The sequence below is a fragment of the Daphnia carinata genome, chromosome 4 (genome assembly GCF_022539665.2).
Source record: "Daphnia carinata strain CSIRO-1 chromosome 4, CSIRO_AGI_Dcar_HiC_V3, whole genome shotgun sequence".
Taxonomy (NCBI): Eukaryota; Metazoa; Arthropoda; class Branchiopoda; order Diplostraca; family Daphniidae; genus Daphnia; species Daphnia carinata.
Window position 1 is genome coordinate 3,938,174 of NC_081334.1, and position 14,702 is coordinate 3,952,875.

A 14,702-nucleotide genomic window follows, 5' to 3' on the forward strand; every position below is an offset into this window, starting at 1 on the left:
ATTTTATAAAGATAAATATCTATTTCTTCCATTAATAGACAGCATTTGATCAGTTTATCAGAATTTATTTAGATAAATTTTGTTAGTTTCTATTTTCTTGTTGTTGTGTCAAAATCGGAAATTGCTGACTTTGCACGAAAGGAAAAGTTTCATTTGTGTTGCTAGTATGTCATAAGCCTTTACCAGTGTTAGCGTATATTTACGATGATTAATTTTCGGAAAAATAATAACTTACTCAATGCAAAATAGTTCTTTACTGTCAAAGCATTTAATCATTCCTCATTCTCTTCTACAACCATTTCTAGTTAGAAATGGTGGAACCAGTTCCTGAATCCATCGACTTTTCCCAAGAAGAGGCAAAAATTTTGGAATACTGGAAAAAAATTGATGCATTTAAAACAAGTTTGAAATTGTCAAAAGGAAAACCAAGGTAATAGACAATGGTAACATTTTGATGTTATTTTGCTGTTTCTTTAAAAATTGCTTGTTGTTGTAAACATGACAGGTACACCTTTTATGATGGACCTCCATTTGCCACAGGTCTTCCTCATTATGGACACATTTTAGCTGGGACTATCAAAGATATTGTCACTCGCTATGCTCATCAAAGTGGTTTCCATGTTGAAAGGCGCTTTGGTTGGGATACTCATGGCCTTCCAGTTGAATACGAAATTGACAAAACTCTGGGAATCAAAGGTCCAGAAGATGTCATGAAAATGGGAATAGCAAACTACAATGCAGAGTGTAGAAAAATTGTCATGCGCTACGCAGAAGACTGGGAGACGATTGTAAACAGAATGGGCCGATGGATTGGTATTAGATGTTTCATTGATGTCTAATTTGAGTGACCTAGCAATATTTTTCTGTTTCTAGATTTCAAAAATGACTACAAAACTCTTTATCCTTGGTTCATGGAATCAATTTGGTGGGTTTTCAAGCAACTCTTTGAGAAAGGGTTGGTCTACCGTGGCTTCAAGGTTATGCCTTTCTCAACTGCTTGCAGCACTCCCCTATCCAACTTTGAGTCAGGCCAGAATTACAAAGAAGTTGTCGATCCAGCGGGTAATCTCAATATTGTTTGGTTTCTTGTTTTCATTCTTTAGCCTATTTTGCATTGACATTTACGTGTTCTCGAAATGCAGTTATTGTTAGTTTCCCGCTGGATGACGAACCCGGAGTGTCAATTCTTGCATGGACTACCACTCCATGGACACTGCCCAGTAATTTAGCACTCTGTGTTAATGCCGCCATGGATTACGTTAGAGTTAAAGGTTTGTTGCTTTTTGTTTTAAGTAAGATTTTAAAACTTAATACATCTTACATGAACAATAGACAAGGCTACAGAGAAGGTTTATATCATGATGGAAGCTCGCCTCAGTGCGTTGTTTAAAACAGAAGAGGAATATGAAATTTTAGAAAAATTCAAAGGAGAAACTCTCAAGGGAAAGACTTACCTGCCTTTATTCCCTTACTTTGCCAGTGTAATAATTATTCACAATTTTATCTAATGATCTTGGAACTCAAATCAGGTTTATCTTGCAATAGTTGAAGACTTCTGGCTCGGGAGCTTTCCGAGTTTTGACTGATTCGTATGTTACTGACGAATCTGGTACCGGCATCGTTCATCAAGCCCCTTACTTTGGTGAGGACGATTACCGTGTTTGCTTGGCAGCTGGCATTATCTCCCGAGATCAGGAGATGATCTGTCCCGTTGATGACGGAGGGCGTTTCATCCTCCCTGTGTCCGATTTCATTGGCCAACATGTAAAAGACGCTGACAAGAACATAATCAAAATGTTGAAAGACTGCGGCCGACTTGTTCATTCCGGAACAGTCAAACATAGTTATCCATTCTGTTGGCGATCTGAGACGCCTCTAATTTACCGCGCCGTGCCTTCGTGGTTTATTCGAGTTGAGCAAATGTCGCAACAGCTTTTGGACAACAACCAGAAGACTTACTGGTAAGTTAAAAATTAAAATGTTTGTTTTACTTTAACTGATTTAAGAAAATTTTGTATTACAGGGTGCCAGATTTTGTGAAGGAAAAGCGGTTTGGTAACTGGTTGCGTGACGCCAGAGATTGGGCCGTCAGTCGTAATCGCTATTGGGGGACACCTATTCCTATTTGGACGTCCGAGGATGGTGAGGAAGTGGTGTGCGTCGGATCGATTGCCGAGCTCAAAGAACTAACGGGCATTGAACTTACTGATCTGCATCGCGAGAATGTTGATGGAATCACCATTCCGTCCAAGATACCCGGCCGTCCACCTCTGCGACGTGTCACAGAAGTTTTCGACTGTTGGTTCGAATCAGGATCCATGCCTTACGCTCAGGTCCACTATCCTTTCGAGAACAGGAAAGAATTTGAAGATGCTTTCCCTGCCGATTTCATCGCTGAAGGCATCGATCAAACTCGCGGCTGGTACACTTATTTAAGAAAATTTCGTAAACTCAATGTGAAAATGCCAAATTTCTTTCTGATTTCAGGTTTTACACATTACTGGTTTTGTCAACGGCCCTATTTAACAAACCACCGTTCAAGAATCTGATCGTAAACGGTTTGGTGTTAGCCTCTGACGGCCAGAAAATGTCAAAGAAGAAGAAAAACTATCCCGATCCAATGCTGGTATGTTGGAAATATTTTTTCATTAATAGAGTTGCTTAACGAAGTATTTTTACGTTCAGGTTGTGAATAAATTTGGAGCTGATGCTCTTCGTCTTTACCTGATCAATTCACCTGTGGTCCGTGCTGAGAACCTGCGGTTTAAAGAAGAGGGAGTACGAGATATTATCAAGGATGTTTTTCTTCCCTGGTATAACGCCTATCGCTTTTTCGTCCAAAATCTGGAGCGACTTGAACGCGTAAATCTTTCATATATTTCTTTATACGTTGTCGATAAATGACACTTCTTTCATGGCTACAGGAAGATGGAATCAAGTTCGTTTATGAAGAGGAGTCGTCAAATTTATCAACTAATATAATGGATCGCTGGATCATCTCCTATACTCAATCCCTATTGTTGTTCGTTCATCAAGAAATGGCTGCGTATCGATTGTACACTGTCGTTCCACGTCTTGTCCGGTTCGTCGATTATTTGACCAACTGGTACGTGCGAATGAACCGTAAACGTCTAAAGGTACACAGAGATTTCTTATTTTTATTACAGTATGTGTAGAACATACATGCTTGTTTGGCTGAATAGGGAGATGGCGGTAAAGATGATTGCCACCACGCTTTGCAAACACTGTTCAGTGTCCTGTTTGCCATGATTCGTGTTATGGCCCCGTTTACGCCATTCCTCACCGAATTGATGTACCGCAATTTACGTCATTTGGTAGCCAACCAGAAAGCCGGAACAACGGAATCTGTTCATTTCTTATCTACTCCTGAACCAAAGTAATATTTCATTTCTTGCTCATTTTTCCTAAGCGTTAACAATTATTTTTTCTTGTAGGAAACATTTAATTGACACAAAAATCGAAAATGCTGTGAGCCGGATGCAGGTAGTGATTGAATTGGGACGCGTCCTTCGCGATCGTCGTACACTCCCCATTAAAGTAAGTTTGTGTTCCAACTATTTATCTCGACTGGTTATCAATTTCAATTTGATCGATAGTATCCTTTACCCGAAGTGATTGTTATCCTTCGTGAGCAAGAATCGTTGGATGAATTGAGGACGATGGAAAAATATATTCTAGAAGAATTGAATGTTCGTGCCCTCAAGTTAACCACTGATAAAGACAGTTTTGGAGTCAGTCTACGTGCTGAGCCGGATCATCGCATCGGAGCCCGTCTTAAAGGCCAGTTTAAGGCTGTCATGGCTGCTATCAAGGTACTCATATTACTAATAGACCTGAGGATGCCTGCTAAATTGTTGTGTTTCAATTAGACTTTAACTGATGAGCAACTGCAAAAATTCCTAGCCGATGGACAACTTGATGTACTGGGTAACGTCATGGGTCAGGAAGACTTGCGCCTTTTCTACCAGTTTACTGGTGACCGAGCTGCTGAATTGGCACAGCAATACGAAACTCAAGCTGAGAAAGACGTATGAATAATTTTTAAAGTTATTTTTAATTTTTTGGCTAATGTTTTTTATAACATGGATTGGGGGACGAAACAGGTGCTGGTCTTGTTGAATGTCGTCCAAGACCAGAGCATGAAAGACGAAGGTTTGGCACGAGAAGCCATTAATTTAGTCCAAAAACTACGCAAAGAGGCTCATGTGACACCTTCTGATGCTGTCACGGTCTATTATGAGGTAGAGATTAGCACCTAGTTAGCAATGTACGGTTTCTATAATTGAAAATTCTGGCAGATTGTTCCTCCCACCGGTTATGTAACCGACGTTGTCAATACGTATTCGGCTTACATTGAAGCCGCAATCAAAGTCCCCTGGAGGGCCGCAAAAACCGACAAATCCAGTGCAAAAGTCCTAATCAATAAATCGCAAAAGGTAGAACCAACTTCTTGTTTTCTCTTTACAGTTGGAGTTTTAAAAAATTCGTTATCAATCTACAGTTGCAAGGCGCCGATTTAGTGCTAACTATTCAAGAAGGATTCACCGCTGACTGGGCAGCAGCAAAAACCGGTGCACCACCGGCCAAAAAGGCTCATCTTTCCAATTCAGCGCCCAGTGGCAGAGGCAAACCATCCGTGCCGTAATGAAGCACTATTTCCAATTAATTCTAGTGGTCAAAAGCTTATAGTTGTATTTCTGTTTGCAGGTTTGTCAACCTGTGCTTAGATGGACTGAAACCTGGTTGCGATGTTGTTGGAAACTATGGAACAGTCCTTTTGTGCAATCCTGCTGGAGCATCCATGATCTCTTTTGAGAAACTGATGAACGAGGTAATCCTTTTAAAAGAAATCCACAATGAATGATTTGCTGAGCTTTGATTATGTTCAGGTTGCTAGGGTTTTCGGTATTCATGGTCGATCTTACATGTTAACAAATTCCGGAGTTGCTCTTGACTCCACTGCTGATATTTCGAAACTAGACGGCACCACGTTGACTGTTGTTCCAGTAGTAGCTGCTGACGCAACTACTCAGACCCCATCCATTGATGGATCTACGTGCAGGTAGTTACGATTCTAAAAGAATTGAATAATTTCACAGCTCAATCCTTTCCTTTGTTAGATTTGTTAACGTTAAGATAGATGGCAAAATGGGAACAGTCCTCTTAGAAAATCCTGCCGGATATAAACTATTTGACTCCTCAGATGACATGGAGCGAAAAATCAAAGTTATGTTCGGAACTTCAAAGAAGCTGTCGGCGGATGAAAAGCTGCCAGTTACATTTGCTGACGGATTAGACGGATTACATGCGAAAACTTTGTATTTACTTTGATTCTATCAAACAATATTGGTGATTTAGCAATAGCTTGACTTTTGTCAGAGTTGTTGTGTATTGGGCTAAACTGAGACAACATAAAATACAGTGAATGGTCTCCTCGATTTGCATGTGCGTTAGCGATCGTCAATTGTTTCGAACACGACTCAGTTTGGTCGGGCGCTTGCTTTAAACACTTACTGAGAATCTGGCACGCTGTTCCGTTCAGTTCCTTTCCGTACACTACAGAGAGCGCATCTTGGGACGGCATTATAGTGCAGTGTATCTCACCAAGGATATCTAACTTCAAGTCGGTAAGTAGGTTAGCTTTTGTTATTCTTTTAACATTTTACCTCGAGGATTTAGTTCTTCTTTTACGATATTTTTTCCAATTCCATAGTTGTTCCATTGAATGAATTTGTAATAAAAAAATGAAGTACGGTTAGATGGTGTGGACGTTAGGCGCATTAGAAGATAACTGCAATCTGTAAAAGTTAAAAGTGCGAAAGATTTAATCCTGCTATTCGCCTTTGTTTTCTGACGAATCATGCAAGACAAAAAGTCAAGTGGTTTGTTCCACATATTTATACTTTTGTTCATATCAAGCTGACGTGTTTGCTATGCGGCTGGAAAACAGATCCGTGAGTCTTCACATTCCGCGTACGTACACCGGGCCACTTGTGCAATGGAAGGGTCCGTGATTGAGAATACATTAAGTCTTTTGAAATAGAAGCGGCCGCCGTGCTTCTTAACACATCATTTCTAATTATGTCTATGAGTTTACTGATTTTTCTAGCGTTTCGTTCTACCCTGAAGCAAAACAGAGAAAAGAATTAGTAAAAGCATATGCTTACAAACCCACTTGAAGATAGTGCATACGAACTGTTTCAGTTCAACTGCTGATATTCGTCTTCCATTGTAGTTTCATCCCTAAATAAGGCTTGGAATGCTTTTGGACTGGAAAATGAGGAGATGTTACACGCTGTTTATCGGGCTGATGTTTTCCGGTGTTTTCGCTCTATTTCTTATGGCGAAAAGAGAAGCAGAACACTCCAGCAGAAACTGGATTCTAGATGAGGTAAAAATAAACATAAATTACTATTGACCATAAATAAAGAAAATGATAAAATGTTTAAATGAATTCAGGAGGAAATAGCATACTGCGAATGGAAAATGATGCATGATCCAGCCATGCGACAGCAGTCATCAAATCACGAAAGATGGAATGTCTCGTTACTCCTAAGCCTCGGCTTACTGGCTCCCAAGACCTCATATGGTTTTAATGGCTCTTCGATGATATACCGTCAAAGTATGCTATTCGATCAGATAACATTTCACATTTTCTCACTTTTGCTAACTTTGAGGCTATTAAGCAGATGACAAACAGATTTGCCGTGAATACGACGGCCAAATGACATCTCAAGTAAGTAACTGTTTTCATAATTTCTTACAGTTAATTAATAATTAATTAAATGAAAATAAATTTTTTTTAGCTCACTTTGAAGAGAATTCTTGGGCAGCTATCATCCAATGCAGATTCCTGGTGTCAAACGTTGCGTAACGTAACTGGCCGTGTGAGTTCCTGTTACGATCTCAACAGCAATTTGGATGAGTTCCTGACTAGCGAGCATAGTTTGAGCAAAACGTGGCATTGTTTTCATCCGTCGGAAACCAAGAGCCAGACATTGACGACTCTGCAAATCTATCAAGCAATTCGACTGAAAAGGTTGGCATTGACATACATGATGTAGACGATTTCTGACGTTAAGTTATTAAACGTGAATAAAACTATTTTTTCAGATTTTCAACGAAGGAAACTGTGGTTATACCTGTGCCGGAAGACAATTTAATCGGGTTGCCAAATTCAACGTTAATTTTCCGTCTTTTTTTCTTAATTGGAGGTCTTGATCCCCCAGAGATTTACACTTTTAATGGTGGACTACTCTTGCTAGACCAGGTTTGCATTTTAGTCATTTAAAAAATTTAATACAAAATTTTAAATAATTCAATTTAAAATTAAATTTTTCTTATTTTTAATAACTTTATTTTAAAACTACGGATTTTTTTGTGCTTAGGAAAATTCGTTCAAACAATTTGGCTGCTCAGCTCTTCAACAGGTTTGTGACTCAGCCGCAAGGTGGATTCAACTAGTTTTAAACCACGTGGAAAAGTCGCCCCAGGTTCACGAATTCAAACTGCTTCCTCGGTAACAAAAGAAATCATGCAATATCAATTAAAGAAATTTGCATCCCCAACCAATTTTTCGACATCTTTCAAGAGATGGAAAAGTATCTCAGATTATTGCTGCAGATTTCATACGCACGCCTTCAGATACCGAATTATTGCGTATTCACCACGACGTACATCGCCTACGTACGAAATCCACCCCCCATTTCCTCCATCTGCTTTTACATAAGACCATTAGCATTGCTGTCCGTTTCCTTTCTGTTCGACGTTTCTATCCGGCTACCAAATTCGGCTCAGCCTTGAATGAACACCTTTATGATGAAAGGGAAATATTTGGCCTTATTCACAGTCTTGTCATCAACCCTTTCATCAAACTGGAGCCTACCTTTCATTCGAGATGGACTCACTACAGTGCAACTGTTCCCTATGAAATGACTTGGCTAAATCTGCAAGTGTTTTTGAATGACCATGCTACATATGCTCTTGTGGAAAATCAAAGGCAAATATCATACATACTTACAATACTTCTTGGGTTCACTGTACTAACATATTCTCTTTTATTTTAGGGCCAAGAGTTTCAAAATCAGTATCGGTCTGGGATGGAATGATTTCAAAATAGAAATTGGCAACAAAGACACACGGATAAGGTCCATCACCTACATTCTCAGAATAAGACGCCTACCCAGAGAAGATAACCCAATTCCATTTTGTGCCAACAATCTAACTGTTTGCATCCTGGAACAAGTAATAGTACATTCTAATGGAATTTCTTATCAAGCATGTTAGATATTCATTTACTATTGTTTTTATATCTTTTTTTTTATCCCTACCATAATGCAGGAATGCAGTCTCAAGTTTAAGGAGAAGGCAGAATGCGGATTGCAGGCATCACCCTTCGGCAACTGGAACTCGGCTTTGACCGATTGGGACCGGCTGCCGACTTGCCCGTTTGGCAACACAGAAGAAGGTATATTTTAGTGCGCAGTCGGCACAACAAGGAGCCAAATTGCGCAGTCATCAATCCTAGTAGGGAAAACAGACCTTTATATACCTATAGGTTTTTTTCCTCCTCTTTTGAACAAATTATCGGACATAAATCAAGTAAAGTTTTATCTCTCTTGTCTTTTTATGTTATGGAACTCGGCTGTTCCGCTTTTTTTTTATTTTCCTGAATGGATTTCATCTCCCATCGTAAAGAGAATAAGAAAAAAAAAAAAGTACAGCACAACAGAAGCGAGGGCGAAGTTATTTCAAACCCGTCACTTTTTGGCTTTTTACGCAGTGTTAAATGTCGTCATGGAACGCGCGTGAATTCCGACAACCAATTAGACTGTGCGTGTGAGAAAAAAGAGACTCGGAACAATTTGACAAATTTATGACGTCATTTCCGTTCATTCTCCGCCCCCACCCCTAAATAGGAAAGAGGAAAAAAACCTCAGGTCCCCCCTGCAATTTGCCATGGAACTGTCATGGAATTTTCCCTTTTTTTCTCACTTTTTTTTTTCATTTACCTACTTGGAACTTTTTTCTATGTGGGCGGAACCAAGCCTTGGAGATATATCGATAGTTAACTCCTCCTCCTCCTTTCGCCTCTCGTGTGAAAATGCGAAAATTGAGAGGGGACGACAAAGGCGGCCATTTTGACTGGGCAGCCCGCCGCGACGTACACAGACCCCCCAATTAGACTCGGCCCCTAAAAAATGTATAAATTACCCTCAATGACGTCACCGGCCCTCCCCTACACTTTTTGCCTGTATGTCTTTTAAAGTTAATTCAATTTCTACCCTTTGTACATATTTTCCTTGTTTTTGGCGGTTTTTTTTTGTGGGGGTCATAGAAGGCGCCTGGATGATCCCCTGTTCGTCTTGCCTTCTGGAACGATCCTGTTATTGGAGCCGTGCTCGCTGGCAGCCGTTTGAATGCCGCCATCCTCATTATAGCCCGTCCAAAGTGAAACAGTGTCTGCTACATCGCAAGGTTAATTTAATAATGTTTTGGTATAATTCTATTTTTACCCCTTAAAATGTATTACGATTTTTTATATTTTACAGTTGATATTTGTTGGTGACTCGACGAACCGTGGAATGATGGAATCGCTGCTGGAACGGCTAGACGGTTGGCTAACGACGTCCGACAGGTATTGTATTTAATAATAGCATCCATATTGTCCTTTTTTATTTCTCCATGGTTTTATTATTTTGTTTTGTTCCAGGACAAAGTGGCACGGTTATCGCCACCGTCTTGCCAACACTGGCGGGCAGACACAATTCGACTTTGATTATTATCCAAAATTCTGGATGTCTTCGAGGACTTCGCTTGAACAGACGCTCACCCACATGCTCCGGAGGTAATACCGTAAACAATTTAAGTATTTTTTTTTCATTGATGTGTACATTACGGAACATAACAACCTTACAATCCGAAATATCCGTTACGCACCGTCTGCCATGATCAATGATGACAGGCGCAGTATAATCTTAGTGGTTCAAAAAAGAAAATTTCTATTGTCTTGTTGTAAACAGCCGGTCCATCATAATAGGTCCTTTTTTAGAAACGAAAGGTTTGTGTGTGTGCCCACAAAACACAGAGAATAGATCCCCCCATAATAATAAATTGAATGATGGTCGAATTGGATAGAGGCGGATGTTGACAGCAGGTTTTCGGACCATTGAAAATCAAAGGAGCATCATCTTTTATTTTTGATGGAACGAGACGAGCGCAAGTTTTTTGGAAGATTTCTGTAGCACGTCTTTTCTTCGATGGCCGTCATGCGGAATCCGTAAGACCCCCCACTTTGGAGAATCATGCGCATCGCTTGTTATTCGCCTCGAGAATGGCCACTCGATTGTTCATTCACCGTGATGCACCAACATGGCCTCTGGATGTTTCATTTTTTAAATTGTATTTTAGTGTCATCAATTTTTCAAAATTCATTTCAACTTTTCACGTATTTAGGGTAGCCGCCAATGAAAGTGACACGACCCTGATTATTGGCGGATTAGACTGGATGTCTGTCGAGCATTTTGAAACGATCCAGCGAGTCTTGGCCGCGTAATTGTGTTCATAAAATGCGAATTTCTGATGGACTTTAAATAAAAACATTTTATTATAGCGAAGGTTTATCACGGATGGCGGTAGTAATCAAAATGGCGGGCGCCGGTCAATCAGACGTGACAGCAACACATGGCGAAAAAGGGCTCGTCTCGACCGCCCGTCGACTAGCCCGCTTGTCGCAGACGGCCCGTCTCCACTACGGTTTCCGCACTGTCGACACGTGGAACATGACGGTCGCCAAATTCCGCGATTTTCTGCCGGGACGGTGTCGCTGCCATTTCCATCAGGTCATTTTTTATTTTATTGCCTTTAAAAAAAAAATTAAATTTGTGTAAAGTGGAACAGTTTTATTTAATTTGAAAAGGAGAATATTTTTTAAAAAATTGGTGAATGCTTGGCATGATTTGAATGTTTTTCCCGCGGCTGGGAGAAAGAATGCGGATTAGTTAGTTATGCCACATCCATCACGATCTACTTTTCTTCTTCTTTCTGTTTGTACATTCAACTGGTGTAGGAGGATTGAATAACTCGGATAAATAAATTTTATTGTTTATGCGCATATTTAGATCACGGAAGTGGCTGGCGATTCGTCTGATGCGGATGCGATCAACCTCGATTCTTCAAGTGGCTCATCCCCTCGTCGATTCAGCATTGACGGGTCCATCAATCAAGTCTACACGGAGATCCTTGCTGATCAAATATGCCGTACGTATTTACATTTAACTCTATTCCGCAATGATCACAAGTTGACCTTTCCCGCATGTTTGGGTGACCCTCTTGCCGAGCTAAATCCAGATGGATGCGTTTCGGCTCTGAGAGAGCCACGTGGTCTTTCAGATGATGGGGAGGGTTATCAAGCGCGTGCGGAGGGTGAAGAATTTATCACGCTGGATGTGCGTTCTTGAGGCAAAAAAAGCCGACATTGTAAATACCGATGATGACCTCATAGGATGAACTTGCGCGCGCGTTCAAAAGCTTTTCTTTTATTTTCGTCTTGGATGTGATGGATGGCGTAGGTAAAACTCTACATTGGTAGAGAGAGAGGGGTGGAAGACGTCACGTCTTCTACAGAGTCCTAAGCGATTATTCAAAAAAAAAAGAGAAACCGTCCGTCTCATTAAGCGACGCATTCAGTCGGCGTGTCGTGATGGATCGACTACTTGAACAAATAGCGACACATTGGCCATGTTCTTTTCCCCCACCCCAACATTCCGGTCATTTTCTTTTAGTTTTTTACGAAAAATTTGATGCGAGTTTGCCAGGGGTTTGAGAAAAAAAAAAAACAATTCTTGGTTCTTTTGGCGTTCCAGTGTTGAATTCGCCACGTCTGGTGCGAAAAATTTTTCGAATGAAGGGACACCTGTGCCAAGTGTAAGGTGTGTAGTCCTAGTATAATACGTATCGCCTTCTATTTTTTTTTAAGGGTACATTTTTTTTTCTTCTCGAGTTGCGGCTTCCAGTGGTCCCTCCTTGTAATTAACTCCCTCAAGTTCTTGTAATTGAAAAATGTTTTTTTTTTCTTCTTGTCCGGGGGGTGAAAGGCGGTCGTTAAGACACTACACACACACACACCGATACCTTTTTTTTTTCGAATTTGTTGGCCATTTTATTATTTTGACCCTCTTTTGTGTCGTCTAAAATTAGAAGGTGGCTGTGTTTTTTCTCTCTCACACGATCTCTCGACTTATTTTTTTTTTCTGAAATTTTTTATGACTTTTAGCCCCCCATTCTAAATCTAATAGGTAGAGACGTATTTATATTACAACAAGAAAAGGTAGCCAATGTGTTTTTTTTTTTTTTTCAATTGGGGTATTTTTTTTTTGCGCGCTCCAGAATAAGAAAACAATGTCACAACATCCAGAAAAAATGAAATCTTGGAGAAATATTTATTACAGCACAGAACCAGGTCTCTTTGTTTTGACCTTTTTTTTTTTTTAGGTTTACCTAAAATAATCACAGAGGAATGTAATAATCTCTACAGGGGGGACGGCCAAAGGCTTCCATCGATCGTTAAATTGCGGATCGTCTTTTGTGTCATCATTTGTTTAATTTGATTTAGGCATTTTTTGTTTTCTACTCTTTTTTTTTTCTTTTGAGAACGGAACGAATTAATAAAAAAAAGGGGGGCAGGTAGGAGACATCAATCGAAAAATTTGTATCGGGGTCATCGCTGCCGCCCCGTGTGTTTTACCTGTTCTTTTTCTTGCCTCCGACACACCGCCTCACTTGGAAATGTCGGAGGGATAGAAAAAAAAAAAGTCTTGTTCTGAAATTAAACAGCACCCAGGGGGTCAAACAGGGTCAAGGGCTTTCCCCCTTTAAAACCAATGAAAAAAAAAAAAAAGGCCAAGAAGAAAAGATGTGTGTACAAACAGTATACGGTGCAGGTACCCTAAGAGTCAAGAGGACCACTTGAACCCTATCTCTTCAAAAGTCTATATTGATCCTCTTTTTTAAACATTTTTTTTTTTGTGAAGAAATAGAAAACACACCTTTAAAAAGAACAAGATCGATCACTACTTAGTTTTTAAGCCTCTTGTAGTAGAAAACAGATAATGTATTTCTCTTTTTTAAAGACTCGTGTCTTTATTGTTTAAAGGGACGCCGGCTCAACACAAAGTCGTGTGGCTTGTTTTTTGATCAATGACTTGATGAGTTTTGGCCGTGGTGTGAAACAGCTCGTAATTATTCCTTTAATTTTGAATTTTTTTTTTTTGCGCGCGGGCAAGTTTAAAAATCAGCTGATGGATGTTTTCGTCGGTTAAAGAAAGAACACCGCGACCGAGTGGGTTTTCTATTTTCTAGTAACAAACACAATTGACATTTATTGTGTTGAGGGTAAAAACTTGCGCTTTTTTTTTTTTTACCTACCCCTAGGAGGTGGTGACGATGCCCACCAGGGGGCATTGACCACCACGACAAGCCGCGCTCAGACAGGTAGCCTGTTCCAACAGCAGGAAAAGAGAAAAAAAAAAGGTGTAGACAAGGAAATGTGATTTTTCTTTCTTTTCTTTTTTGTTTGGGAAATGGTAGAAGGGAGGAGTCTGAAGAGTGTTGGAAGGTAAAGGGAGGAGCCAAAAAGAAAAGAGCCCTGCGTGGAAATCCGATCCGTAAATCCCCCCTCGTGAGTCTCTGTGTCGGCACCGTCGGAGAAAGACGCGCCTTCCTATTAGTGAAGCGACACATAAGAAAAAACAGTGTGGCATTCATTTCTTGTTTTTTTTTTTTTTGGAGATCATCTTCTTTTTTATCCACATTTTCGGTAATGAAAAATTTAAAAAAGAATACGTTATTGGTGTTCTGCGTGTAAAATTCAGGGAATTTGATAGAAGAAAAAAGTGTTTGTTTTTTAAACGTGAAGATGCTGACGTGCTGACACCCGAATATGGGAACAAATGAATTATTCATTTCCCAGCGTGTCCATTTTGAAAAGAAAAAAAAAAAATATTTAAAATAAGAAGAAGAGACAAGTCGAAGCGATTTGATCTATTAGCTTTTGGAAGATGGAAAAAATGTGTGGCTACCACTAGCAGATTGAATTACAACACGTTATTTTCCAATGTGTTTGTTAGCCATCCATCACACCTCGTCTTACCAACATTTTGATTGAAAACAACTCGTTTTACTAATTACACATCTCATGTTCTCCTTTTTCTCTTTTTACAGGTAGATGACAGCATATACAATTTGAAGAAGATTGTTTGGGATAATCTAGTGCAGTCTTTCATGATCATGCTATCCGTCGGATATTTACATCGAGTGCCGTGATTCAAATCCAGTGAACGTTTTCTAAAAGGAAATTCAGCCAATTTTTTGAAGAAAAAACAAACTAGTGCGTGTGTGATTCAGTGTGTGTGTGTGTGTGAGGGACGCAAATCGTTTTGGAATCCATAATGTCAGCTGATCGGATTGGCGCCTATCCGAGGACGACCCTCTTGGCAACGTTTGTTCTTCTATTTATCCTACTACGGCCGGTCACCTGCAATTGGATGTAAGTTTGATTATATCTGCCTTTAATTAAAAAAAAAATGTATTCGATGAAAATTACGAAACGAAAACGGATGTCTTGGGGGATATACGAGAGGAGGGTTGGCCATTAGAAAGACAGACAGTGACCGTGAATAAGG

At 39.9% G+C, this 14,702-nt stretch overlaps 2 protein-coding genes and 1 long non-coding RNA gene across 4 annotated transcripts; 2 read left to right on the forward strand and 1 right to left on the reverse strand.

The window, feature by feature from the left end:
- The first annotated feature begins 305 nt into the window (after positions 1–305).
- Positions 306–5,457, forward strand: LOC130694276 (isoleucine--tRNA ligase, cytoplasmic-like). The gene is made up of 20 exons (XM_057517344.2): positions 306–430; positions 506–813; positions 874–1,062; positions 1,143–1,271; positions 1,333–1,481; positions 1,546–1,961; positions 2,024–2,422; positions 2,488–2,626; positions 2,686–2,862; positions 2,925–3,137; positions 3,204–3,397; positions 3,456–3,558; positions 3,618–3,833; positions 3,891–4,049; positions 4,125–4,262; positions 4,320–4,457; positions 4,523–4,662; positions 4,729–4,852; positions 4,911–5,083; positions 5,142–5,457. Exons 1-20 carry the CDS (start codon positions 312–314, stop codon positions 5,350–5,352), a joined length of 3,834 nt encoding a protein of 1,277 aa, XP_057373327.1. The 5' UTR covers positions 306–311; the 3' UTR covers positions 5,353–5,457.
- Positions 5,402–6,969, reverse strand: LOC130694312 (uncharacterized). Of its 2 annotated transcripts, none has more exons than XR_009420877.1 (4): positions 6,833–6,969; positions 6,496–6,765; positions 5,925–6,403; positions 5,402–5,819 (listed from the first exon to the last, which is right to left on the reverse strand). It is a non-coding gene; the product is annotated as an uncharacterized LOC130694312 (long non-coding RNA). The 2 variants fall into 2 exon arrangements; XR_009420878.1 differs by having other exon boundaries at positions 5,925–6,432.
- Positions 6,281–14,470, forward strand: LOC130694279 (cadherin-like and PC-esterase domain-containing protein 1). Its single transcript, XM_057517348.2, has 16 exons — positions 6,281–6,412; positions 6,481–6,637; positions 6,708–6,757; positions 6,828–7,060; positions 7,135–7,291; positions 7,410–7,540; positions 7,613–8,020; positions 8,088–8,265; positions 8,362–8,488; positions 9,362–9,498; positions 9,573–9,658; positions 9,734–9,868; positions 10,477–10,572; positions 10,634–10,862; positions 11,142–11,280; positions 14,242–14,470. Exons 1-16 carry the CDS (start codon positions 6,281–6,283, stop codon positions 14,247–14,249), a joined length of 2,403 nt encoding a protein of 800 aa, XP_057373331.1. The 3' UTR covers positions 14,250–14,470.
- The last annotated feature ends 232 nt before the right edge of the window (positions 14,471–14,702 follow it).